This window comes from Vitis riparia, chromosome 11, assembly GCF_004353265.1.
Source record: "Vitis riparia cultivar Riparia Gloire de Montpellier isolate 1030 chromosome 11, EGFV_Vit.rip_1.0, whole genome shotgun sequence".
Taxonomy (NCBI): Eukaryota; Viridiplantae; Streptophyta; class Magnoliopsida; order Vitales; family Vitaceae; genus Vitis; species Vitis riparia.
This window is the reverse complement of record NC_048441.1, coordinates 13,266,245-13,293,221: the sequence shown is the minus strand read 5'-3', so window position 1 is coordinate 13,293,221 and position 26,977 is coordinate 13,266,245. Positions and strand designations below refer to the sequence as shown.

Sequence of the window (26,977 nt, the reverse complement as noted above, 5' to 3'; positions counted from 1 at the left end):
GTAAGGTTACCACTCCCCGTCAACATGGGTGTAATGGGCTTTCCCAGGGCCCAAGGTTTATAAATCACAACTAAGTGGCCACTCATTTTGCAACGGACTAAGACAAAAACAGCCCAATCCTCCACAAGGGTCTCGTTTCTCCGGGAATCGACGTGGCAAGCCCAGATTGGTGGAAGACACGTGGTGGCATCTGTTTTTGGCTGTGTATACTAGTAGGAGCTGTTTCTCTGGCTCTTACTAGGGTTTCAGAGAGAGGGGCCTAATACAGAATGGCAAAGATGAGAATAGGGTGGATAATCCTCCTAATAATCTCACTTAATCTATTAATCAAAGTCACTGCTGATCAGGTCTTCCCAGCTTATGGAGGTAAGATTTAACCACCCTTCTCTTCTTTCCGTGATTCAATTATATGTCAGTCCTCTTAATTCAATATTCAAGCTTCAAGCTTCAAAAATTGCCCTTTTAATTTGTGGGTTTTCGTTATCTCTCCTTTTATCTTTTTAATTCTAATGTGACGAATGTTCTTAAATGGGCCAAGACTGGGTGAGTTTTTAGAAGAAGTTGGTTGAAGAATCTTGTTTAGAGTTTACCCTAATTTTGATCGGCATTTAAGTGCTATTTTGTTTCTGGATCATTGATTTATGTGGTTTAATTTGTGGTTTTCATTCTCTCTCTCTTTTAATCTATTTTAATGTAAACGTAATGAGTATTTTTAAGTGGTTTGGCTCTTGGTGGGTCTGAATTTATTTGACATTTAAGAGTAATTAGGTTTCTGGGTCATATGTATATGTATGGTTTTTCTTGCACCTTGTTAAGGAAATCCAACCTCCATTTTAGTGAAGGGAGGTGCTTACTTCTAATAACATATAATTTTTTTTTTTTTTTGTGAAATATGAACCATGTGGAGTGCCCTTTTATATTGCATTGCATTGGACAAGAAGACAGCAATGGTGCTTGTTATTCCTATCCTTGTGTAAGATGGTATAACCTTGGTACGAGTACTACTTTGACACATTCCATTGGTCCTATTTTTGTTATTGGGCGTGGGTTCTAGTTATTAGACATGACTGTTAGTCTTACCTGCTTCATGGGCTTGTTTGAGTCATAATATGGGCACTAAAGCAGGGGAAGCAGGTTCCGCCATGTATAAGGGGTACCTTGAGGTTTGGGGTTGAAGCCTAAGAGAGTTCATCCATAAAGTGAACAACTTGTGGATATTGCTATGGTTTTTGGGGTCTTAGTGCCTTTGCCCTGATGTAGTTGACTCTTATTGTTTTTTCTTATGCTCTTAGTGGTTCAAAGGGCTAGTTTTTCCATTTTGAAAGTCTTGGGCATTTAAAAATTAAAATAATATATAGGTTCCTATCACAAATCATGCATGGGTATTATAACTTGCCATCAGCAGATTACTTAAGAAACAACGGACTACAAAGATGAAAGAACCATTGGGGCTGCTGCCAAGAGTCAATATATTCCATTGCTTTAAAGGCTAGAAATTTACATGGTTGCATTTTCCACTTGTTTGGTGATTTATTCAGGTTCTTATTATTCTTATTATTTCTACTACTATAGGATGTTGTCCCCTTCCTTCCTATGTTTATCGTTGGCTCTATTTTCTTGTTATTGATTAGAGATGCTGCAATGCTTATGCTCTTCAAACTGTTGATCACAGGTGGTACATTTGGTAGTGGCTCGCTTGAACCCAAATACAAGATTGAATTCCACTCTGAAGACTCACCTTTTCATCCAGTAAGTTCAGTGACTTCCACACTTATTGGTTGGGCCTAGTTGCACCCATAGTTAATTTTAGGAATTTTGAGATTCATTTGGTGTTTAGACTTGGCAGCCATGTGTTGGAGCATGCTACAACATGAATAGATGCATGTTGAATATGCCTGGATGCTTCAGATGCGATCTTTCCATAAAAATTTTATTCTTGCTATTTTATGTTAATGGGGCTTGCCTTTTGAAGACTCATTTTGATTTTAGTGGTTTATGTGTTTATGTGGGTGTTGTTTGATAACCAAATTAAGTAGTCAAAGTGAAAAGGAATGAGTGGTCCCACCAATTCAGTGTGCTTGCTAGTTAAAATTGTTTCACTTAAAAAAAAAAAGTTACTCATAGAATATTTTTGGATAGATAAGTTGCACATGGAGTATTTGCAACTTTCCAGTTTTCAGCAAGATAGACTTAATTGAAGACCATGTGCAGAACGTACTTGTGGGAAGATTGCATGAAGTGAAAAGTTGGTGTTTGCACCTTGTTTCACATTGTAAAGGGATGAGGAGCAAATACTGGTTTATAATGAAACCTACCTTCTAAGCCTCATGGGCTTGTGGAAAGAAAGTGGAGAACCCAAGCATGCACAGGGCCCAAACCTGTTCATTGGGATGTCAGGGAGGTCTGATTTGGAAACCCTTTTAAAGAGCGTGTTTCCCACCTCCATTGCTTGCCTAGGGGGGACTCCCTTGGTTTTTAGCACTTATGAGTGCCCCTAAATTGGGCCACTTTTTGCACCTGTTATTTCAACCTTTGTTTTACAATGATTAAGGATGAGCACATGCTCTTAATGAATACCATATCCCTTATGGGTGGTATGTTTAATTACAAGACATACTTGATGGTGGTATGTTTAATTACAAGACACACTTGATGGATTCACCTATGTAAGAGGGAAGTGAGATCGTTTTCTATGAGCAGTTAAGCAGGTTATCTGCAGCTCTCATGAAGATTCAGGTAAGGCACATGACTCATCCATGCCAACATGTTTACTTACCTATGAGTAGAGAACACAATGTGAATTTGTTCCCTGATTTGCAATAAGAAATTTTGGTTCATAGAAACTTGTTCTCACCAAAGCTTAGTGATTCACAACTTCTTATCCTAGGACTGGTTTATAATCCAAAAGGCACCATTTCTCATGCATTAGATTCTCATGTTCCTCTAGACATCCTTGTCTTGAGGATGGGTGGTAGAAGAGTGAGATTTTGGGAGGATAGGTGGTGTGGCGATGATGCTGTAAGCCTTTTTTTCCCTTCTTTGTTTGCTTTGGAGGCATCAAAAGAGGCGTGGGTGGCAAAGGTTTGGGATGCTTTAGGGGAGGAGGGGGGTTGGAATCCACCTTTTTTTAGGCCGTTTAGTGATTGGGAGATGGAAACGGTGGAGAGATTCCTTTTCTCCTTACAAGGGAAGAAGGTGGACACTAACATGGAGGATAGGGTTCGATGGAAAGAGGCTAAAGATGGTGTTTTTTCTGTTAAATCCTTTTATAGCGTTATGGAGGGCAGTAGTATAGTCCCATTTCCGAACAACATTATTTGGAGCCCTTGTGCTCTTTCTAAGGTTGGTTTTTTTGCTTGGGAGGCTTCATGGGGTAAAGTTTTAACTTTGAATCAACTAAAGAAGAGGGGCTGGTCACTCTCGAATAGATGTTTCATTTGTTGTGTTGCTGAAGAGTCTATAATTATCATCTTCTAATTCACTGCACCAAGGCTAAGGTTTTGTGGGACTTGTTGTTTACCCTTTTTAGTGTGTCGTGGGTTCTTCCTTTGTCAGTTAAAGAGGCTCTTCTTGGGTGGCATGGCTTGTTTATAGGCAAGAAGCGAAGAAAGATTTGGAGAACAACCCCCTTGTGTCTTTTTTGGGCGGTTTGGAAGGAAAGAAATAAGATTGCTTTTGAAAATGAGGAGTTTTCGATTCAAAGGTTGAAATATATATATGTATTTTTTTGTAATTTTTGGTCTTGGGCTAAGTCGTGTATGGATGAGAGGCCTAATTCTTTAATCAACTTTTTTGATTGGTTGGGCTCTAGATGAGGGCAGGTGAGTTTTTTTTTTTTTTTTTTGTGCCCCTCTCTCTTTTGTTTTTTGCCTATAGGGCATAGTTTTAAAAGGCTCAGGGCGCACCAAGGCGCAAAGTAGTCCTGGAGCCTGAGGCGCAAGGCGCATCTAAGGCGCGGGCTTTAGTGAAGTGAGGCGCACCCTAATTTACATATATATTTTTATATAATATAATCAAATTTAACAATCATTTATTTGTCCTAAACACATAAATCATCAAATATCATCCAAAACTTCAATTTAATAAACAAAAAACATAAAAATAAAGAACTCCAAGCATAAAAACAAATCCAAATCCATATTGCTAATTGCCTAATACATATCTAAATCCAAAGTTTCCAAACCTAAAGGTCCAAAACATGAAATTTGTCCACAATTCAAAAACATCATTAACAAACACTTAAATCACAAATTTGTCCACAACAAGCAATCATCACTCCTCCTCTAAATCAACAAAATCATCATCATCATCATTTCCAACACCACATTTGTAGCCTTCCCCATCTTCTTCATCTGCTGAATCAACCATGTCTCCATCTTCATCTTCATCTATTAGTGAATAAGAAGGCAAAGTTCTAGAACTTGAAGCTATCCCCCTTGTTGGTGGTATTATGCTTGAGCTTGCTCTAGCTCTAGCTCTAGTATCAAACCTGGCCTCCTCAGCTCCAGCAGCTCTAGCAACATCACCCCATGTCAAATTGTCATCATCAAATACAAAATCATCTTGTGCACCTCCATGAGAATCCTCATCTTCCATTCTCCCTATCAACCATTCATTGCTATCATCTATATCTTTCAAGGAAATTGGGTCAATGGTGTTACGTTCATTGTATCTTCTCTTCAAGGCTCGATTATACTTGATGTACACCAAATCATTCAAGCGTTGATGATCTAATCTATTTCTCCTCTTGCTATGAATCTGCAAAAATTCATAAGCTCATAAATATATTTTAAAGTTTTAACTTTTAAGTTACATTCAAGACTCTATTAGACTATTACTTGTAATTATTTTGGATTTGGTCACTCACATTTTCAAAGATGCTCCAATTCCGTTCACAACCTGATGCACTGCATGTTAAGTTGAGGACTTTCATTGCAAACTTTTGCAAATTTGGAGCTGAAGCTCCATATGCAGCCCACCATTCAGCTGTAGTATAGATATTAACAATTTAGTGAAACAATTCACCTATTTTAGCAAAAATACAATCTAATCATTTAAATAAACAAAACTAAATAACTAACCTGGTGCTCTAGTCTTTCTTGTCCTAACAGCTAACTCATTCCCGAATAGTCCTTGGGCATTTGTGAACAAACTCACTTCGGCCACAACTTTTTCTTGCTTAGCAGGGTCTCTTGTTAGCCTTAAGATGCATTTATACAAATCACTCATAATCTCGGCATCATGCTCTATTTCTGGCTTATCATAGAAGAATTCCGGGTTCAAAAAGTACCCTGCTGCATGTAAAGGCCGATGAAGCTGAATCTCCCATCTCTTATCAATGATGTTGAAGATTTCTTTGTACTTCTCTTCATTTCCATTAAAACTTCTCACAATTGCATCCTTAGCTCTATTCATGGCCTCATAAATGTATCCCATAGGAGCTTTTTTTTCACCATCAACCAAACGAAGCACACGAACTAGGGGACCCGAAACCTTTAAGCAAAACACAATAGTGTTCCAAAATGAAGGCATTAGAACTATGTTGGCTATAGTTTTCCCCTTCTGCTCTTTTGCCCATTTACTATCTGACCAATCTGAGCTTGTAAACATCTTCCTCAAATTGTTTTTTTGTTCATGCAATCGCGATAATGTGATGAAAGCAGTTGCAAACCGAGTCTTAGCAGGCCTAAGCAATTCCCTTTATCTAGTAAACCGCCTCATCATGTTGAGTAGCCCTGAGCGATTATAAATATACCCATTTAGTGATATAGCCCTCTCCAATGTCCTCTTGATGTTTGGTAGCTTTCCAATATCTTCCAACATCAAGTCAAGGCAATGTGCAGCACATGGTGTCCAATACAAATGTGGGCGCTTTAATTCTAACAACCTCCCTATATGAAATTGTAGATAATAAATTTACATAAGTTTTCAAGATAAATAATTCAAATTTTAAAAGTAAATAAAAATTCAAGAAATAGTATTTATTACCTGCCATCACATAACTCAAGTGATTATCTGTTATAACTTGAATAACATTCTCCTCACCAACTTGCTCTACCCATTTGTCAAGTAACTCAAACATCTTTTCTCCCGTCTTAATCATTGAAGAAGCATCAATGGATTGCATGAACATGGTTCCCTTTGAACAATTAACCAAAAAGTTCACCAAAGTTCTCTCTTTCCTATCGGTTCATCCATCCGACATAATTGAACATCCATTTTTCCCCCATTCCACCATATGATCTTTCATCAAATCTTTTGTGAGAGCCAATTCTTTCTTAAGGTTAGTAACTCTTACCTCATGAAAAGTTGGTCCCTTCATACCCACACCATATTGGCCAATAGCCTCAATCATTGGTTGGAAACTCGGATATGTGACTGCATTAAATGGAATAGCAGCCTCATACATCCATCTTGTGATAAGCATGCAAGCTCTTTCTCTTGCTTCCTTTTTGTAGGCATCATTGATGGTAGTTTGATTCATCTTTCCACTCTTTCGATTTTGAACAACCATCTCTGCATTAGGAGTGAAAAAATGATCCATAGGACCTTTTTGTCTTGGTTTTTTTGAAGAAAACGTCCCACCACCACTTCCTCCTCGGTTACTACCTCCACTAGAAATGTTGGTGACATTCGTTCTACTATTAATCTCCTCACCAATATCTTCATCTTCCAAACCAAACAAATCTTCATTAACATATTCGCTCCCCATATTCATTTGCTCTTTTTGATTTTTCTTGGAACTCATATACTCTTCCATTTCTTCTCTAACATGTTCCGGACATTTTCTACACTTTTTAGCATTTCTATATCCACCAACAAGATGTTGTTTGTGTCTATATATGCCTCCTTTGGTTACTTTATCACAAAAAATGCATATGATGGTGTTCAAATCTTTTTCATTAACCAAACGACCATATTTCCACCTCGGATCTCTTCTTCCACTTGCACTAGAGTCCACTTGAGTTTCACTCTCATTATCCATCTTGCAAACAAATTATCTATACTCCACAATAAAATAATTATAATTAAATTAAGAAAAAAAAAATTGAAAACAAAATGCATATCACATTAACAACAAATATGCATGAGAGTGCTTTTTATTTATTTATTTTTATTTTGTAAAATTTTTATGTCAAAAACTCAAAATATAATATTTATATTTAAAAAAAAAAATTACCAATGAGAGTTATGAGATAAGAATGGAAAAAAAATGCAGAAAAGTGAAGAAAAAAGAAAAATACCGAGGTCCGGAAGGTATGTGACTATTTCCCCTTTATTTTTCTCCTATTTTCCCCCTATTTTTCTTCTTCTTTTTCTTCTTCTTCTTCACTTCTCCAGCACGAAAGAGGCTAGGGCAATGAATGGAGTGGTCTCGGGTTGAGAGAGACCACAAAAGGGGGCTGGATGGAAGGAACAGGCCAAAACGGCGTCGTTTTGGCCTGTTTTTTTTCTTTCTAAAGAACAGGGTCCAAAACGACGTCGTTTTGGGCCCAGAAAATAAAAAAAAAATTTAGGGCTCCCCCCGCGTCTCTGCAACTCGACTGGAGGAGGAAGAAGAAGAAGAAGAAGAAGAAGAAGAAGAAGAAGGAGGAGGAGGAGGAGAAGGAGAAGGAGGATCGCGTACCTGGTTGGGCCGTCGGAGGCGACTTGGGCGACCGCCTCGCGCCTTGCTGGAGGCGAGCGCCTTGCGCGCTTAAGCGGCGCCTTCGTGAAGGGGCGTCGCCTCCCTTCAGGCGAGGCACCGGAGGGTGGCGTCGCGCCGCCCCGAGCCTAGGCGCGCCTTTCAGAACTATGCTATAGGGGTCTGTTGTATATCTCCTGTATGCTTTGGGTTGGCTGTTGGATGCGTTTTACATATTAATATATCCTCCTTTTGTGCCTTTGCCTATCCAAAAAAAAAAAAAAAAATGTTCCCCCAGACATCTTTCTTCCCTTTTTTCCACCTCCTCAACCCATACAATTTGTGGGGGAATGTTGGAAGATTGCATGAGTTGAAAAGTTGGTGTTTTCACCTTAATATGGCATTGGAGATGGATGAGGAGCAAAAAGTAGTTTATAATAACACCTACTTTCTAAGCTTCTTAGGCTTGTGGAGAGAAAATGGAGGCCCACGCATGTGCACAAGGCTCAAGTCCATTCAGCAAGATTTTAGGGGCTGATCCAAAAACCATTTAATTGAATGTCACCATTGCCCATCGCATGCGCAGGGAGGGGGTGCCTAGGTTTGGGCCCTCATGGGTGTGCCTGAATTGGCCCACTTTTTGCGCCAGTTATTTTGGGTTGAGTCAAGCCTTTTGGCCAGTCCAAGAGAGTTTTGCACCAGTTAAATATATTCCGGTTACGGTTTTATTGTTGATATATTTCCTAAAAATCAATAGTTGTTTTATTGGTTTTACTAAAGCTCATTAGCACGTCTTTCACAAAAGTTAAAAACAAAATCACTGTTTTCACTATTCAGGAAAAAATCAAAGGGGAAAAAAAAAACTACCCATTTTCTTGGGGTGGGGAGAGGGGAAGGGGGGAAACAAAGAGGAGTCGATCCACCACTTCCACTATTTTGCGATTTTCCTTCCTGCAACATCAACCATTCTCTTTTCTGGAGGAACTCTTTTGTAGTTGTGTTGCTATTTGTGGTTGGAGTGCACCATTGCAAATAGTCGGTTGTACCCTGAAGGTAGACTCTCATATTTTTTGATAGGTAAATAAAGCAAATATATTAAAAGCGCTAGAAAAAGGGCCACAAAATACACATGGAGTATACAAGCAGCAACCTAATACAAGCGAAAAGAAAGAGAAAACACATACCAGACCCCCAAAGTAGAAGGAAAGAGAGACCACAAACCAAGCCTCTAAAGTACAAGCTTCACCCTAAAGCTATCAAAACAAAAAGCCCCAGACATAGCAACCCTTGGGAGAAACTGCCGCAACCCCTCTTCCTTGCCCTTTCTGAAACCACATCTTTTGCCCCCTAGGAACTTTTAAACCCAACGCATACTTTACTAGGTCACTGACAGAATATCACCCCTCCACTACTCCGGCTACTCTCTTTTTTGTTTGAAGTGCAGAGGTAGACTCTCATTGTTCACCCTACTGCAATGTGATTATCTCAAAGGAAGCATGATCTATTTTGAGGGTAATGTTCACAAGCCTCAACATTTGTCAATACTTGCCGCTATCTCCTTCCATTTCTCTGCAGTTTTCAATTCAGTTTTTGTAGTTGTTTTTATTACAGTCCTCTTTCCATACTAGTCTAACAGTTCAATGACACTTTAAAAATACCATCCATACTCTCTTCCTTTCAAAGTCAAATTATCGTCTCCAACCTCTATGGCTTTATTGTTTAGTAATAAAGCAAAATCCCAATCTCTCTATTAGGTCTTTCTTTAATCTTCTACTTTGATTAATGTGGCTTGTTGACTTGTCATTGGAAACAATTTCACTATAGCTAGCTCTATGGAAGGGAAAAAATCGAATTTGGGGAATACCAATTTTTTTCTTCACTCACCATTATGTTTTCAATATTTTTATTGACCAGAATTATTTGTTTTGAGAGCCATAACAACCTACTTTTGTTTTTTTACTTGGTAGCTGGTTTTCTCTCTCTCTTTTTCTTTTCCTTTTTTACAAAATTGATTTCTTTGCTTAATAGGAATTCCATGATGTATGAAAGAGAGTAAATTAAGTCCTAAAATCTTTTAAAAAGTTGAATTATGCTTCCTGACATTGGTGTTGTAAATGGATTAAATTTTTTTAGTATAATGATGCTATTGGAACTGGATTAGGCTCTTTAAAATATATCATATTCTCAAGATATATTTTTACTTGTAGCTTTGTTGGTCAATTCATTTGCCTTTTTTTGGTTAAATCCAGCAAAGGTAGCTGCCAACATCATTTCCAAGAAACATATTATATATAATCTAAGAATAAAATTATTATATTCTAAAAATTGCAGTACTGTTTTAAAAAAGATTTTATGTATATATTATTGAAAGAATATCATCTTAAGAGTGTAAGTGCAAGCTTGTCAACTAAGCAAATTGTCTGACTTCAATTATTTTACCAACTAACAATTTAATTGAATTCAATCATTAAAGTTTTGGATGACACCTACAAGCTTTTCTATTTAAGTTTCAGCGCTTAAAACCTTCAACTCTAACAAATCTAGTACTAAAAAATTTAAGAGTACAAAACATAGTTATTTGGTATTATAATTAGTGGTGTGTTTGCATCTTTTCCTTTGTCTACTGAAATTTATAGTTTAAATAAATAATACCTCGGAATACTCTAATTTATTTTAGAGGAAAAAGGAAATTGTATTAAATAAAGGTATACACGATGTATACATATATAAAAACCAATAGGGGTGAAAACAAAGCAACCACACCCTACGTGGATCCTAACCAATCCACAAAATCTATCAAAGAAGTAACATTATCCCCCATGTATACTCTAACCCAATCCCAAAATAGATACAAGAAATAACTTTTAATTGTTTGATCTAAGCTTTCCCTAATGGACCAAAAAATGCATAGAGGAGCAACTTTCCAAGCTTTTTTTCCCTTTTTTGCCAATCAAAAGGCCACTCCAACTTAAGAACACCCCCCTCACAAAAGAGTGCATCACACATTGTACATGAAATAGGGCAAAAACCATCTGCCACAATATGCTTGCTTTCAGACAGTGTAAAAGAATATGATTTCCTATTTCCTCTTTAGCCTTGCACATATAGCATCTATTTGACATCCTCCACCCCCTCCTTCTGAGTTAATCCTGTGTCAATATCTTAGCCCAAGTTGCCTCCCAAGCGAAAAAGCTAGCTCTTGTAGGGGCTTAAGAGTTTCATACTGTATTATGTGGGAAATGCTCTGTTCTCCTACTTGCCAAAGAGAAGTAGAAGGACTAAACTGAAAAATCTCTAGTCCCCAACCAAACCATGGTGTCATTAGTACCCAAAACTATGGAGTAGTTATGCAACCTCCCAAAAAGAGCATCAACATCCTCCAACTCCCAATCATTGAATTGTCTAATAAACCTTAGACCCCAACTACCCCCATCCCAAACATCTACTGGCCAAGCATCCTTAGAGGAAGTAATAGCAAAAAGGCCTGGGAATGCATCTCTCAAACAAATCCCCACACCACCTATCTTTCCAAAATTTCACTCGATTCCTTGAGCCAACTTGAAGACTTATTTTATTTTTGAAGGCCTCCCATCCATTTATAATTGCCTTCCAAACCCCTAGTCCATACCTCCCTCTCACCTCATTTGGTCGCGCCCCCCCTCCCTGCCCTTAAACCATACTTGCCAACAATTACCTGTTTCCAGAGAGGGTTCCTTTCCCTCACAAATCTCCAATATCATTTCCCCAAAAGGGCCTTATTGAAAAGTGAAAAGCTTCTAAAACCCAAACCCCTTTTTTGTTTCTCCATGCAAACAACAAACCAGTTAACCAAATTGGCCTTATTCACCAAAGCCCGTTCTCCCTAGAGGAAGTCTCTTTGAATATGTTCCAATCTAGATGCCATTTTTTTGGGGATAACAAAGAGGGACATATAGTAAATGGGTAGACTAGATAATGTGCTCTTAATAAAAGTCTGTCTTCCACCTCTTTAAAGATATTGCCTCTTCCACAAAGCAAACCCTTTTTGGAACCGGTCCTCCACAGTTTCCCAAACCCTATTGGACTTGTAAGAAGCACCGAAGTGGAGGCCTAAGTAAGTGGTTGGAAGGGTACCCACCTTACAACCTAAAACCTCGGCAAGCCCCTCCAAATTTGGAACATCCCCAACGGGGATCAATTCACTTTTCTCCAGAATAATCTTTAGACCTAAGCATGTTTCAAACCACATAAAAACCCAATTCAAGTACTTTATATTTTCCTTGCTAGTATCACAAAAAAATGAGAGTATCATCTGCAAAGAACAAATGGGAGACCTCTACTCCCACCTCATGTCTTTCCTTAACTTGGAACCCCTCAATAAAGCCACCATTCTTTGCTCTAGAAAGCAAACAGGAAAGGTTCTCCATCACTAAAATAAACAAATAAGGAGATAAAGGGTCTTTTTGTCTCAACCTTCTAAAGCTGCTGAAAAAACCAGAAGGAGTGCCATTGACCAGAATAGAGAAATGGACCATAGAGATACACCATCTGATCCAATCCAACCACTTGAAGCCAAAACCCATTTTATCCATAACTATAATGACAACTCCAATTTACATGGTTGTATGCCTTTTCTATATCCAACTTGCATAAGAATCCTCTCAAATTATCTTTAAGTCTAGAATCAATGGCCTCATTAGCTATCAATGCAACATCTAAAATTTGTCTCCCCTCACAAAAACATGCTGAAAATCCGAGACCTAAGTGTCCACCACCTTTTTGAGTCTATTAGCTAGAACTTTAGAGACAGTTTGTATAAACCCCCAACCAAACTAATAGACTTAAGTCCTTCAGCTCTTTAGCTCCCTTTTCTTAGGCACCAAAATTATAAAAGTAGCATTTAAACTCCTCTCCAAGCATCCTAACTCGTAGAATTCACCAAAAATCCCATAACCTCACCTTTTACAACATCCCAATAGCTTTGCCAAAAGGCCAAAGTAAAACCATCCGGACCTGAGGCCTTATCTCCGCATAAACTAGATAAGGTTGAAAAAACCTCCTCTTTAGAAAAAGGAAACTCCAAGGCTATTGAATCTGTGGGCGATAGAGAGTTAAATTCTAGCCCCTCTATACTTGGTCTCTACTCCCCTGTCTCAGAAAGCATCAGTTGAAAAGCTCCTGCCACTCCCTTTTTAATACTATTCTCCCCTACAAGTAAAACACTATTTACCTTTAAATTTTCTAGAACATTCCTCCTTCTGTGAGCATTAGCCATTTTGTGAAAAAATCTTGTATTTTTATCCCCTTCTTTTAGCCATAATTCTCTTGATTTATGCCTCCAAAAAATCTTCTCCAATAGTGCCCATTTTAACTCATCTACTATGGAAAAATTGAGAAGAAAATCCTCTTCTTTCTAAACAGAATACTCATTTGGTTATATACAAAAAGGATAAGCCCTAGGAGTGTTATAGAAAACTAAAGCTACCCTAAACCAAATCCCTATAAATCAGTAAACTAAATCCCAAAAAAATCAGGAATTTCATCATCTCCTAGATTTAAACCTATTTACATAAAATACAAAGTCAATGTTTCTCCACATCCACCACACTCCTTTTAACCTCAAATTCCTCTACTGTGAGGACTCTTTCTCTTTCCTTTGCATCCCACTGTCCCAACTACGCCAAAGCCTCAATTTTTTTGGTAGACACATTCCCAAAACTCTCCTTGTTCTACACTTTAAGATCTTGCTTCAAGCTTTTGAGCTTAATCGCCAAAATATGACTATGAGACCCCTTGATATTGTACCCCTCCCACCAGTTCCTTATGAGGTCTTTGAACCCTTCCTCCTTTAATCACATATTTTCAAATTCGAATGGAATCTTTTCATTTCTTATCCTTCCACCATCTAACATTATTGGTACATGATCAAAGGTTGGGTTTGGCAGGATTTTCTGAACCAATCCATTGAAATGGTCTTCCTAATCGTCAGAGACTAGATAACAATCCAACCTAGAGGCTAAACTGTTGTTTAAACCACCCCACCACGTATACTCACCACTAGACAGGGGAAGGTCTTTAAGGTGCGGCTTGTCAATAACCTCTAAAAAACGCCTCATGGTAGTCGAAAGACTCATACAGCCTCTCCTTTCCTCTGGAAATTTCACCACATTGAAATCCCCCCCAATGCACCATGGGTCCCTCCAAAGACCTCTAATAGCACTCAACTCAATCCAAAAATCTTCTTTCTCCTCAACCAGAACATGCCTATAAACTCCCAAAAACATCCACACAAAACTACCCTCGCAATTGACACGAAATTGAAAAAGCACCTACCTCCATCTCAAGAAGCTCCAACACCCACTTATCCCAAAAAACCACAATTCCCCCATCTTAGCCCTTAGCATCCACTGCCCCCTGATCCAAACATCTGCCCACACCCAGGCTCCTCACCATTCTGGTTGTAATCTGCTGAATCTTCATTTCTTGAAGACAAACAAGGTTAGCCGACGAGTCATACGAATAAAAAATTTGATCACACTATGCTTATTCCCCTCATTAATCCCTCTAACATTCCATGAAATTATCCCAAGTTCCATTGACACACCCTGACCAAATCCCCAAAATTTATCCCCCTTCCTATCCCACAGCTCGAATCAGTCTTATAGCTAACAAACCATTCCAATTTTCGTAGCTTCCTCTCCAACCTAGAACCACCCACTTTAGCCTTTTTAGTCCCCTGCCTTGCTGTCTTCCCTTTTGTTCTCAATTCAGCAGAAGCTCGAAAAACTTTCTAAAAGCCATTAATTTGCTAAAATTTCCTTGAGAGCAGTGAAGGTCCCGTCACGGCACTCCTAGGACACTTCCTTCTCCCAAAATGCTTCTTCCTTCTCCCCAATCGTAAGCCTTGACTCAACATTAACACAGTTTGGTTGAAGCTTTACCCTCGACCCATCCTTCAAGATCAAGGAAAGAGGGCCATTTCTAACACCCTCTTCCAGCGATGGATCCTTTCTATTTGACGACACCATGTCTCCCTAGCAAATCAAACCCATGTTCCGATGAGCCTCCCCAAAAGGCCCAAAGAGAGAAGGAGTAGAAGATAGAGTCCCTCCCCTCGAGTCGGGAACAGAAATAGAAATCGTACCTTGAAAACATGCCACCTCCGACATCAAAACTTCATCCACAGGTAATAGAACATCTCCCGACGGCCACCCACCATGCTCTTCAACCAGAGACACCCTCCACTTAGGGTTAAAAAATTGATTGTGTTAACATTTTATGTCTATATTGCTAACAATGTGAATTTAAATCCATAATTGTTTTTATACATCAATGAATAAGCTAGCAGCTTGGGTTCTTTTGTAGAAGATTTTATAATGAATGATAGCTAGCATTTTTCTAACCATTGCAATTGTGTAGATAGATTGGCTTTTTTGAATTAGTGTACGCTTATCCGTCCTTTTTTATCAGATTTTGTATAAAAGTTTTTGTTCTTTTTGGAAGGAATTCTTATCCTTCTATATACTTACTATTGCAATGTAATGCAATGCAGTGGTTGTTTTAATAAGAATAAATGGATAAGTAAAGAAATAAAAACATAATTGTTGTATTAACAGAGTTAATTTTTGTAAAATTATAGGAAGATTTAATTTAATGATTTGTCAGCAATGTTAAGGGCTAAGATTGAGGATATCTACAGCTAACAAATCATCCTTTCTTATTCCATGATTTTATGCCATTTCTGGTTTAGGTAGTTTTGACTTTTTTTTTGATAAGTTGTAAATATCCCTAAAATAGATGAGTATTATCATCTATATGTAAAGGGGAATGTAATCAGTACAATGCATGGTGGAATGTTGAGTTTTTCCTTCCACATCGATATGGTATCAGAGCATTCTCTGAACCCTAATTCCCTCATATGACCAAATACGGCAAACATAATTCAACTGCTACTGTTTCCCAAATCACCTCCAATCAGGAAGCCATGGCTTCCAGCAATAGTAGTGCAGATAGTAACCTCATGCCCATTACAGGACACAAACTGAATGGGAACAACTATCTCCAATGGTCCCATTCCGTAATGATGTTCATATGCGGAAAGGGCAAAGACGATTATCTCAATGGAGTTGCTGCCAAACCAAACAAGACAGATGAAAAGTTCAAAGTCTGGAATGCTGAAAATAATATGGTCATGTCATGGCTCATTAATTCCATGACAAATGACATTGGAGAAAATTTTCTTCTCTATGGAACAGCAAAGGAGATTTGGGACGCTGCCAAGGAAACATATTCCAACAATGAGAATACATTGGAATTGTTCGAGGTGGAGAGTGTTCTCCATAACTTCCGCCAAGGAGAGTTAACGGTGACTCAGTATTTCAACACACTCAATCGCTATTGGCAGCAGCTAGACCTGTTCGAGGAGCACAATTGGAGCTGTCCGGGTGATGGAATCAGGTATAAACAGATTATTGAACGGAAAAGAATATACAAATTTCTGATTGGATTAAATAAGAATCTCGATGAAGTACGAGGAAGAATCTTAGGATCCAAACCACTACTAAATATCCGGGAAGCATTTTCAGAAGTTCGGAGAGAGGAAAGTCGAAAGAAGATCATGATGGGCTCTCAAGATTCTGTGACAAATCTTGAGAGCTCAGCCCTTGCAGTTAGAGGCAATCCATTTAACAACAATGATCACAAACCGAAGAAAGGGCGACCATGGTGTGATCATTGCCGACGTCCTGGTCACACCAAGGACACCTGCTGGAAGATTCATGGCAAACCTGCAGATTGGAAGCCTTCCCGGTTTGCCAATGACAAAGAAGGACGGGGCAACCTCGTCTCCATGGATGAAAACCATCACCCGAACCCACTCCCTTCAGCAAGGAACAAATAGAAGTCCTACAGAAATTGTTCAGCCAATCCTTGCCTGCAGCTGTCCCCACTGTGGTTGGTACTGGTTCCTTGGCACAAAAAGGTAATTTTTTGAGTGCTCTAAATGTTAAAAAGGAGAAGTTAAGTCCATGGATTATAGACTCGGGAGCATCTGATCATATGACTGGAGATGAGAAGCTTTTTTCTACTTACAATCCATGCTATAAAAATTTAACTATGAGAATAGCCGATGGTTCACTCTCAAAGGTGGCTGGTACAGGTTCTGTTAGAGTTTCAAAGAACATCACCCTTGATTCAGTTCTCCTTGTGCCAAAATTAAATTGCAATTTACTGTCCATTAGTAAACTCACTCGGGATCTCAACTGTGTTACTAAGTTTGGCTCAAATCTGTGTGAATTTCAGGTCTTGGACTCGGGGAAGACGATTGGCAGTGCTAAGATGTGTTCGGGGCTCTATCTTCTAGAGGTTAATGATCCTCCTCAAGGATCAACTCATCATTCTGATTGTTCAGTGTCCAGTAGTCCTATTTCTTTGTCTGTGAGTCAGTCTAATAATGATAGTGCAGTTATGTTGTGGCACTATAGGTTAGGTCATCCAAATTTCTTGTATCTTGAGAAGTTGTTTCCTTCATTATTCCATAATAAAAATCCAAATGAGTTTCAATGTGAGATCTGTCAATTTTCTAAACATATTCGTAATTCTTATCCTAACCGATCCTACAAAGCATCTCAACCTTTTTCCATGATTCATAGTGATGTATGGGGTCCTTCTAGGATAAAAAATGTTACTGGTTCTCGCTGGTTCATTTCATTTATTGATGATCACACTAGACTCACATGGGTATTCCTCATGAAAGAAAAATCAGAGGCAAACCAGATTTTCAAAACCTTCAACACCATGATCCAAACACAATTCCAAGCAAAAATCCAAATTCTGAAAACTGACAATGCCAAAGAGTATTTCAACTCCATTCTTAATGATTATCTCTTGAGTCAGGGTATAGTTCACCAAAGTTCCTGTGTCAACACTCCTCAACAAAATGGTATTGCCGAAAGAAAAAACCGACATCTTCTTGATGTTGCTCGTTCCCTAATGTTCTCTACCCATGTACCAAAATTTTTCTGGGGTGAAGCCATCCTCACTGCTGCCTATCTCATAAATAGGATGCCATCTCGTATTCTCGACTTCCAGACTCCTTGTCAAATTCTTCTTCAGTCCTTTCCCAATACTCGTCTAATCTCAACAATCCCATTCAAAGTTTTCGGGTGCTCAGCTTTTGTCCATGTCCATCAACAACACAGGGACAAACTTGATCCTAGAGCTCTTAAATGTGTTTTCCTTGGGTACTCTCCAACTCAAAAAGGATATAAGTGCTACTCACCTGTCACTAAACAGTTCTATCACTCCATGGATGTCACCTTCTTTGAGCAACAATCTTATTTCTCCAAATCTGATATTCAGGGGGAGGCCAACTTTATCCAGGAATACCAGCTTTGGGATATTGAAGAATCATCTCATTTCTCTCCTAATTCTGACCAACCCTACCCATCACTAAATCATGAATCCATTCCTCCTCAAAATCTCTTCCTTGAGTCTCCTTACTTCCTAGAATCTCCTTCTCAAGATCAAACCAACAATCCGCCTACTAATCCACCTCCTCAAAATCTGGACACTATTCAATCAACAAAGAATGATGAGTTGATTACCTACTCAAGAAGGAGACAAAACCAAAAGGAGATGGAACAACAAGCATCTCTTGAGCCAACCCAAGAGTCTGACCCAAGTTCTAGATCAAGTGAAGATCCATCAGGTAACTATAATCCCGAAACTAATGATGATAGTGACTTTCCTATTGCTGTGAGAAAAGGTGTAAGATCATGCACAAAACACCCTATATACACATTTGTGTCATATGAAGGACTATCACCGAAGTTCAAAACATTTGTTGCCAACCTCGACAACATCCAGGTTCCTAATAATATACAAGAAGCTCTCGGCTCACCTGAGTGGAAATCAGCTGTGTATGAAGAAATTCATGCACTTGAAAAAAATGGAACCTGGGAAATCTCAGAATTACCAGCTGGAAAACGCCCAGTGGGCTGCAAATGGATCTTCACAATCAAATATAATGAAGATGGGAGTGTTAATCGATTCAAGGCACGGCTGGTTGCAAAGGGATTCACCCAATCATACGGAATCGACTATGAGGAGACATTTGCCCCTGTCGCCAAGTTAAACATAGTTCGGGTTCTACTATCTTTGGCTGCAAACCTTGATTGGCCTCTCCACCAACTAGATGTCAAGAATGCATTCCTAAATGGGGACCTAGCTGAAGAAGTTTACATGGAAATTCCTCCAGGATTTGAGACACAAACTACACGCAACAAAGTTTGTAAACTTCGGAGATCTCTATATGGGCTCAAGCAATCTCCAAGAGCCTGGTTTGAAAGATTCACAAAGGTAGTTAAGAAACATGGCTACTCCCAATGTCAGACGGACCATACTTTATTTGTTAAACACTCTCCTGCAGGAAAGCTTGCTGTCCTCATTGTATATGTGGATGACATAATTCTAACGGGAGATTATGAAGAGGAAATCCGCACCACCAAAAGTTTTCTAGCTGCAGAATTTGAGATCAAGGACCTTGGGAATCTCAAATACTTCCTAGGTATGGAGATTGCAAGGTCAAGAAAGGGAATCTCTGTCTCACAAAGAAAATATGTCCTGGATCTCTTAAAAGAGACTGGAATGCTTGGGTGTAAGCCAGCAGATACTCCTATGGATCCAACAACCAAACTAGGAGCTAAGGAAAATTGTGCACCCGTGGATAAAGGGAGATACCAAAGATTAGTAGGTAAACTAATATACCTATCTCACACACGACCAGATATTGGTTTTCCTGTCAGCATGGTAAGTCAATTCATGAATAATCCAAATGAAGAACACATGGAGGCTGTGTATAGAATCTTGAGATACCTGAAACTAACACCAGGTAAAGGATTATTTTTTGAGAAGAACCAAAGAAGAGATATTGAAGTGTTCAGCGATGCAAATTGGGCAAGATCAGTACAAGACCGAAGATCAACTTCAGGGTACTGCACATATGTGTGGGGTAATCTGGTCACATGGAGAAGTAAGAAGCAATCAGTGGTGTCAAGGAGCAGTGCGGAAGCTGAATTCCGGGCAATGGCACACGGCATTTGTGAGGGAATATGGTTAAGAAGGGTGCTACAGGAATTAAAGATTTCAGATGAAGAACCTATGAAAATGTTCTGTGATAATCAGTCAGCAATCAGCATTGCAAAAAATCCAGTACATCATGATAGAACAAAACATGTGGAAATTGATCGACATTTCATAAAGGAGAAGATAGAGGAAGGAATAATCAAGATGTTGTACGTGCCTACAAGCCTTCAAACAGCTGACATTCTTACCAAGGCTCTACCGAGAAAGGTGTTTGATGATTTGAGTTCCAAGCTGGGATTAATAAATATTTACCGCCCAGCTTGAGGGGGAGTGTAAAATTATAGGAAGATTTAATTTAATGATTTGTCAGCAATGTTAAAGGCTAAGATTGAGGATATCTACAGCTAACAAATCATCCTTTCTTATTCCATGATTTTATGCCATTTCTGGTTTAGGTAGTTTTGACTTTTTTTTTGATAAGTTGTAAATATCCCTAAAATAGATGAGTATTATCATCTATATGTAAAGGGGAATGTAATCAGTACAATGCATGGTGGAATGTTGAGTTTTTCCTTCCACATCGATAATTTTCAAGTCTCTTTTCTGGTCCCTTTACCCCTATCATTGATCTTATAAACATTTGGTGTTTGGTACTCTGATGGAACTATGACTCATCTTTGATTTCTCTCCCATTAGTTTGCATAAAATTTATTGTTTATATGTTAACCTCACCATGGAAAAAACAGTATGTGTTCTAACATGATATTTTGGCTAAATTTGTTTTCCAGGATGATGATCAAGAGTCTGTAATTATGCCCAATAAAAATGGGCAGAAGTTTCTATGTTTCTTGCCTAAGGTGGAGAAAGCCAAGACTGGGAAGCCAGTTACTCAACAGAATACAAGCAGCATGATTGTGGAAACTGAGAAGCGGGTTAAACTCAAGACGCCAGATGAGCTACTTGAAGTGATCAAGGAGCGATGCTTTGTTAGAGTGAGTATATATCACCCAAAAAGTGTCTTGGATGTGTCCTATGTTTGAATAGTACTTCATATTTTCTACAACTACTGAATACATCAAATTCTTGTTTCTCATGTAAATTTTGTTAAATTGATTTTACTTGTTTTTTATATGTTATGGCTTTAAATATTTTTCATGTACCATCAATTATTATTTTTACATTACCAACTCTTTTATGCAGCAAGAGGGTTGGTGGTCATATGAATTTTGTTATCAGAAGAAGTTGCGGCAACTTCATGTGGAAGAAGAAAAGGTAGCCTCTTAAGTTCCCCAAAGGTGTTAGTTTCCATTTAGCAATTCTTTTACTATTGAATTATCACCTTTGTTTCCTAGATACTTCATTTCCAGCACTGAAACTGTGTTCTTCTATGCGCTAGTATGCCATGCATTAAGTTATGTAATTTTCTTTATTTGTCAATTTTACTCAGCTAGGAAAGCAGGATATTATGTTGTGTACTCTTGGGATCTTTTTAGAGCTTTGGGACGATGGTTCTGGGTTTGAATTTTTGGGTATGATGATGGCACCAGATGTTTAATATACTTCATATTGATTTAAATTACTAAATCAGTAAACTGATTGGGGGTGCTCTTATCTTTCAAATTGTAGAGTGTATACAGAATAGTTGGAAACATTAGTGATCAATAGAGTGATATCTTAGGAACTAAAATGCTTAATAATGTTCTTGGAGATATGTGTGCGAAAGGAACCCTCTTTGGAAATGGGTAATTGTAGGGAAGTACGGGCAACAAGAAGGGGGTTGGTGCTCTAAAGAAGCAAGAGAGGGGCATGGAGTGAGGTTGTGGAAGACAATCAAAAGTGTTTGCAAGGCGCTCAAAGAAAAAATAGGTTTCAAGGTTGGTCTAGTAACAAGGTGAAGTTTTGGACAAACAAGTGGTGTGGAGACACAGCCTTGAGGGACTTATTTCTGACCCTTTATTCTATAGCCTCCTCAAAAAATGCTTGGGTGAAGGATGTTTGGGACAACGGTAGTTGGACCCCAAGGTTTGTTAGATAGTCGCATGATTAGGAATTGGAGGAGGTCGAGGTTTTTTTTTTTTGAGAAATTGTATGACCACTCCATGAGCTTGGACTATGAGGATACTATAGTGTGGCTGGGGTCAAAGAATGGTAACTTCTCTTTTAAATCTTATTACTATTCCTTGGTGAATGGGGGGAACAGAGCCTTTCCCTCATGACATTGTTTGGCATTACTAGGTCCTAGTGAGAGTTAGCTTCTTTGCTTGGGGGGCAACTTGGAGTAGGATTTTGACCTTGGATCAGTTAAGAAGGAGGGGTTGGAGGATTCCCAATAGATGCTACATGTGTAAAGAAGAAGGAATGTGTGATCACATTCTTCTTCATTGCACAAAAGAACATGTTTTGTGGCAATTGATTTTTGCTTTGTTTGGTGTACAATGGATGATGCACTCTTCTGTTAGGGGGTTTCTTCTTTGTTGGCGTGGTTCTTCTGTTGGGGAAAAAAGAAAAAAGGCTTAGAAGATTGCTCCTTTATGCGTGTTTTGGACCTTACAGAGGGAGAGAAATAGGAGAACTTTTGATAACTGTGAATGTGTGGATGAAACAATTAAGAGTTCTCTCTTGTATCTATCGTGGGAGTGGGTAAGAATGTATATTGGGGACGGATCTTTATCATTGTTAGAGTTTGTGGATTGGATAGTTTCTTTGTAGGGCACAACTGATGATTTTTGTATTCTTGTGCTGTTTTTAGGTTTTTTGGTTCCTTTGTATACATTGTGTATACTTCTTTTTATTCTAATACATTTACACTCATCAAAAAAAAAAAAAAAAATTCTTAGGAACTAATGTGGGGAATTTAAGTTGCCTGATCTAATAGGGTTGAAATTAGATGTAGATCCGAGGAGTAATGGCTTTGAGGAGTGGAAGATGCTGGTTCGCGGTGGAGTCTTAGTCTTTCGATTTGTCGGTAGAGGTCAATGATGGGAAGCCAAGAAGGTGTATTTGGGAGAGAAGTAGAGGTTTTTCTTCCTGGATTAGGTTTGGGGAGTCAAGTTTGCATTGTTTGTTGGAAGGTGTAGATGCTTGTTCTAGGGAAGAAACAAATTCGAGGTGGCTTTTTGATTGGGAGTGGTTTCTTCTTCAGAGGCAAGGACCCTTCCTTTCCCAGCTGCTTTTTCGGGTGTGGAGGGGTGGATTGGTCCAATGAAGCCTGCAAAGGGGACTTTTGTGGATGTTGCTAAGTTAAAAGGTGTAGAAGCTTGTTCTAGGGAAGAAACAAATTCGAGGTGGCTTTTTGATTGGGAGTGGATTTTCTTCAGAGGCAAGGAACCTACCTTTCCCAGCTGCTTTTTTGGGTGTGGAGGGGTGCATTGGTCCAACGAAGCTTGCAAAGGGGACTTTTGTGGATGTTGCTAAGTCAAAGCTTGGGAGGGTAGGAGACTCAGTCTGCTCCAGTTTGGGGGCAGGGAGTTGCAAAGAAGGGTGGAACAGCTGGGTCAATGTTTGGTTGGTTGGTGTGGAGAAGTTTCAGACCCGACCCCCAACTTGTCTTCTTTGAAGAGATGGGTGATGTTTCATTGGGCTCTGAAAGGGGGTGTGAAAATTGCTGAACTGGGAGGTGCCCTCCTCTTGTTTGAGTTCGGGTCCAAAATCGAGGCAAAGAGGGCACTTGCTAGAGGTCTAAGAAGACTCGGGGAGAAAGCTGTGAAGTTGGAAAGATGGAGCCCTAAGGCTGGGTGTTTTCCCAAGGGAATGCATGCTAAAGAAGTGTGGGTGAGGATAGTGGGGTTGCCGCTGCATCTTTGGAGTCGTGAAATTTTCAAGAAATTTGGGTATTGTTGTGGTGGGTTCGGGTTCGTCGTGGTGGACGATTACACCACTTATTTCTCTCAGCTGCAATGGGCCAGAGCTTTGGTGAAGAGGGATGGGAGAGACTTGCCCAGTTCATTACAGGTGGTGGTGGATTCGACTTGCTTCACCGTTCATCTGTGGTGGGAGGCCACCCTGGCTTTTGCAGGTGGTTCTGATGATTGGAAATGGAAGAAACACCATTCTGGAGGTTAGGGGTGAAGGAGGGGGGGAACTCATGCGCCATTTTGAGTGTGAGAAATGAGGAGTGGCTGGTGCAGGCTATGGAGGATGACATGTCGAACCCTGGTGGAAGGAGAAAAGGAAAAGCTGCTGCAGCTGCTGGGTCTCCTGCAATTGGGACTGCGTTTGGTGCAGGGAGAGATAGCCCTGTCGTCAGTGGAGAAGACTGTGAGGGCGAGTGTCACCCTTGGTTTGACCAAAGTGGTGGTGGGAGTGGGCTGAACAGGATGGGCCATCCAGAGGCCCAATCCTTGCCTTTAATATATTCTCTCTTTTACTTATCAAAAAAAAAAAAAAAATTCAAATATGTTATCATGCCATCATTGTATTAATAATATTTTTCATATCAAGTACATTTTCTATTTCTTGTTGGACTATCTGAAGGAGCTGAATCATTATGTTAATATTTTTGTTTACAGGTGGTTCAGGAGTTTATCTTGGGTGTATATGATGCAGAGGCCACAGCTGCATTCAACCAAAACCTCTCTGACATTTCTACACAGAAGGATCCACGCTCAAAAGATGCATCACAAAGGTTTGATTTCCCTCTCATGAGGATGGACAGGGTCAGCTTGAGTAAATAGATGCTATCACTAAAATAGAAAAAGATAAAGAGTGGGATTGGGTGGATTCCCCTTATCACCAATTCTCATCATGTAGGGGCGTGTCTGTGTGTGTGTTGTGGTTTGGCAGAGTGATTCTAGTTTACCAGATTCTCATTGTGTGATTCATGTAGGTATCATGCTCATCAATTTACAAACGGAACCATATGTGATCTTACAAATGAGCCTCGAGAAACTGAGGTATGAAGTATTGGAAGTCCTATTTTATTTCATTCCCATTTTTCACATGTCTCTAAACCACCCCCCTCTTTTTTTTTTTTAAATGTTGATTTGCAGGTGAGATTTGTGTGCTCAGAGCCGAGAGCTATGATTAGTTCTATTACAGAGCTATCAACTTGCAAGTATGCACTCACATTTCAAAGCCCAATGCTTTGCAAGCACCCGTGAGTCTCTCTCTCTCAAATTTTTTTGAAAGGCTTGAATTTCCTTTTGGCGTGATTCATATGTTACTGCAAAAAATATTGACTATTCTTCTTCAATATAGATAAAACCTTTATAGCACATTCATATGTTTGTCAGCATGCTGCACCTTGTGGGTACTGCCTGTCCACTTGGATTGCACCCCTTTTTTAATTAGGCACCTTTTTAGTGATACTTCTATTTGCCTAACAAAAAAAAAAGGACCCTGCTACTTGTACAAACCATAACTTAGGTTGCGCAAACCCTGCATTTCTCACATAAACATGCATATGTTTTATCCATGAAAAGGACATTGCTTTGCCTCATTCTTATGAGAAGGCCATAATTTACTCCCATATGTTACTTTATGGAAAAGCGAGACATGGATATGGGAAGAAAAATCCTTGTTAATTTGTATGTCACACAAGAAAATGATTCCTTAAACAAAACTTTCCATTAAATGTTGCTGGTGCACTGCTTTATTCACTTGACTTTTCCCATTTAAATAAGCCTTTGCAAGTTGTGATATCAAAATTCATCAATTGGTTTGGGCCATGTTATACACAAGCGTTCTTTACATCACTGTAAACAAGTAGTACAATTATTTTAGGGTGAACGGAATTATCTTCTCCTGGTCCATGAGAAGGGCTCATTTGCCTCCTGGATGTGGTAAATTTACTTTGGCATTGTCTTTTGCCTGTAATTCATCACTCATTCTCTCTGGGTCTCCATTTATAAGTAAAAGGAAGAAAGAATGGACGGGTTATATTTAGTCCATCAGACATTGTCAGTTTTCCTCACAGAAACATGCTCTTTATGTTATGCATGCACATACTAGTGACATTCCATTAGCTGCTCTGATCTCAAACATTGAATTTGCAGATGGTTCCAAGAGGAGAGGCCTGTATGGCACATCATTAATTGTAATGCACTCCCCAAGGATTACAAGGAAACAAAAGCAGAGGAAGCTCCTTTCAAAAATAAGCAAATTACCATGGCCACCGACGTTGAATATCCGTCTAATCATGGTTCAGAGCAATAGATTACATAAATACTGACACACTACTTAATAGAAACAGAAAAGTGCACTCTTGGATGGCTTTACTTTTCTCAGATCAATGCAATAGGTTACTCTTCAATCTCAAATTACTTCATGCAGTTTCATTGCCATTGCCAATTTTTTCTCTGGACATTTTGGGTTTCTTTGTAACATTATTTAATGGTACTGAGACGATTTGTAAAGGTGTAGATGCTACCTAGAGTAATGCAAAATAACAAGTATATAATAACAAGATTTTTCTTGTACAAATCATGCTATGCCTGATTGCTGCATTTTTTTAGAAAGGTCAAAGTGTAGTTGCCAGAGGATCTTGTTCCTGATTATGTTTTCTATGATATTGCATCTAAATATATTGCTTTGGTTTTAATAAAGATAAAAATAAAAAATGGAAGTATGTCCATGTTTGCCTAGTCAGTCCCTGGAAATGTCGGGAGGGGAGTGGGTTACCAGCTAGAAAGATCAGAATGTTTTTCATTTTGTTATGTATCCATCTACCTATAAAAGAAAAAAAAATGGTTATGTATCTAAATAGTATGTCTAAACACCAGGTTCTTCTTGAAAGATAAAGGGTAACGAACTCTCACTTGAAAAATGCAGCAGATGATATGCAATTTGAGCATGGAACCCTTGTTCCAATTAACCAGCTCTTGGAGATTTTTGAGCCATTTCAAGTCAAAAAAAGGTTGGCATTTCGTGTTTATAGTATTGTGGTGAATTTCAAGCTTTGTTTTTCAAAACACTTGATCTCATGTTCCCAAACAAAGTTATCAGAAACAGGAAACAATTTCCATATTTTTCAGACCAAGGGTGGAACAATGACAGCAATTGTTTATTTCAAGAAATCAGAATGAAAGGTTAAAAACATTGGTCAGCCAATAACGCACAGAAAGGGCTAATTATCACTCACTAATTTTGAATCAACTGTGGGAATAGCTTGGATTTGGACTTCCCACCTGCTTTTGAATCATGGTTTTGTGGATTTTTCCCAGCACAGGCATGATAAGCATTCAATTTTGTTCATGGGTAACATTGCATGGCTTCTACAAGTTGAATAAAAAAAAAAAGATGCAAGTGTGATATATTCTAAATTATAATCTAAAAAAACAAGATACAAGTGGC

The 26,977-nt window shown here is 38.9% G+C and overlaps 1 protein-coding gene across 1 annotated transcript; it reads left to right on the top strand.

Annotated features, from left to right (window-relative positions):
- The first annotated feature begins 272 nt into the window (after nucleotides 1–272).
- LOC117925074 (protein OS-9 homolog) lies at nucleotides 273–26,107 on the top strand. The gene is made up of 8 exons (XM_034843899.1): nucleotides 273–366; nucleotides 1,673–1,749; nucleotides 20,476–20,679; nucleotides 20,888–20,959; nucleotides 24,196–24,311; nucleotides 24,513–24,579; nucleotides 24,676–24,782; nucleotides 25,681–26,107. The coding sequence occupies exons 1-8, from the start codon at nucleotides 279–281 to the stop codon at nucleotides 25,838–25,840; spliced, it is 891 nt and encodes a 296-aa protein (XP_034699790.1). The 5' UTR covers nucleotides 273–278; the 3' UTR covers nucleotides 25,841–26,107.
- Nucleotides 26,108–26,977: the final 870 nt, after the last annotated feature.

Coding starts and splice junctions, on each gene's coding strand:
- LOC117925074 (XM_034843899.1), top strand. CDS start 279: ATGAGAATAGGGTGGATAATCCTCCTAATAATCTCACTTAATCTATTA. Junction 24,580..24,675: donor ATGAGCCTCGAGAAACTGAG/GTATGAAGTATT, acceptor GTTGATTTGCAG/GTGAGATTTGTGTGCTCAGA. Junction 24,783..25,680: donor CCAATGCTTTGCAAGCACCC/GTGAGTCTCTCT, acceptor TTGAATTTGCAG/ATGGTTCCAAGAGGAGAGGC.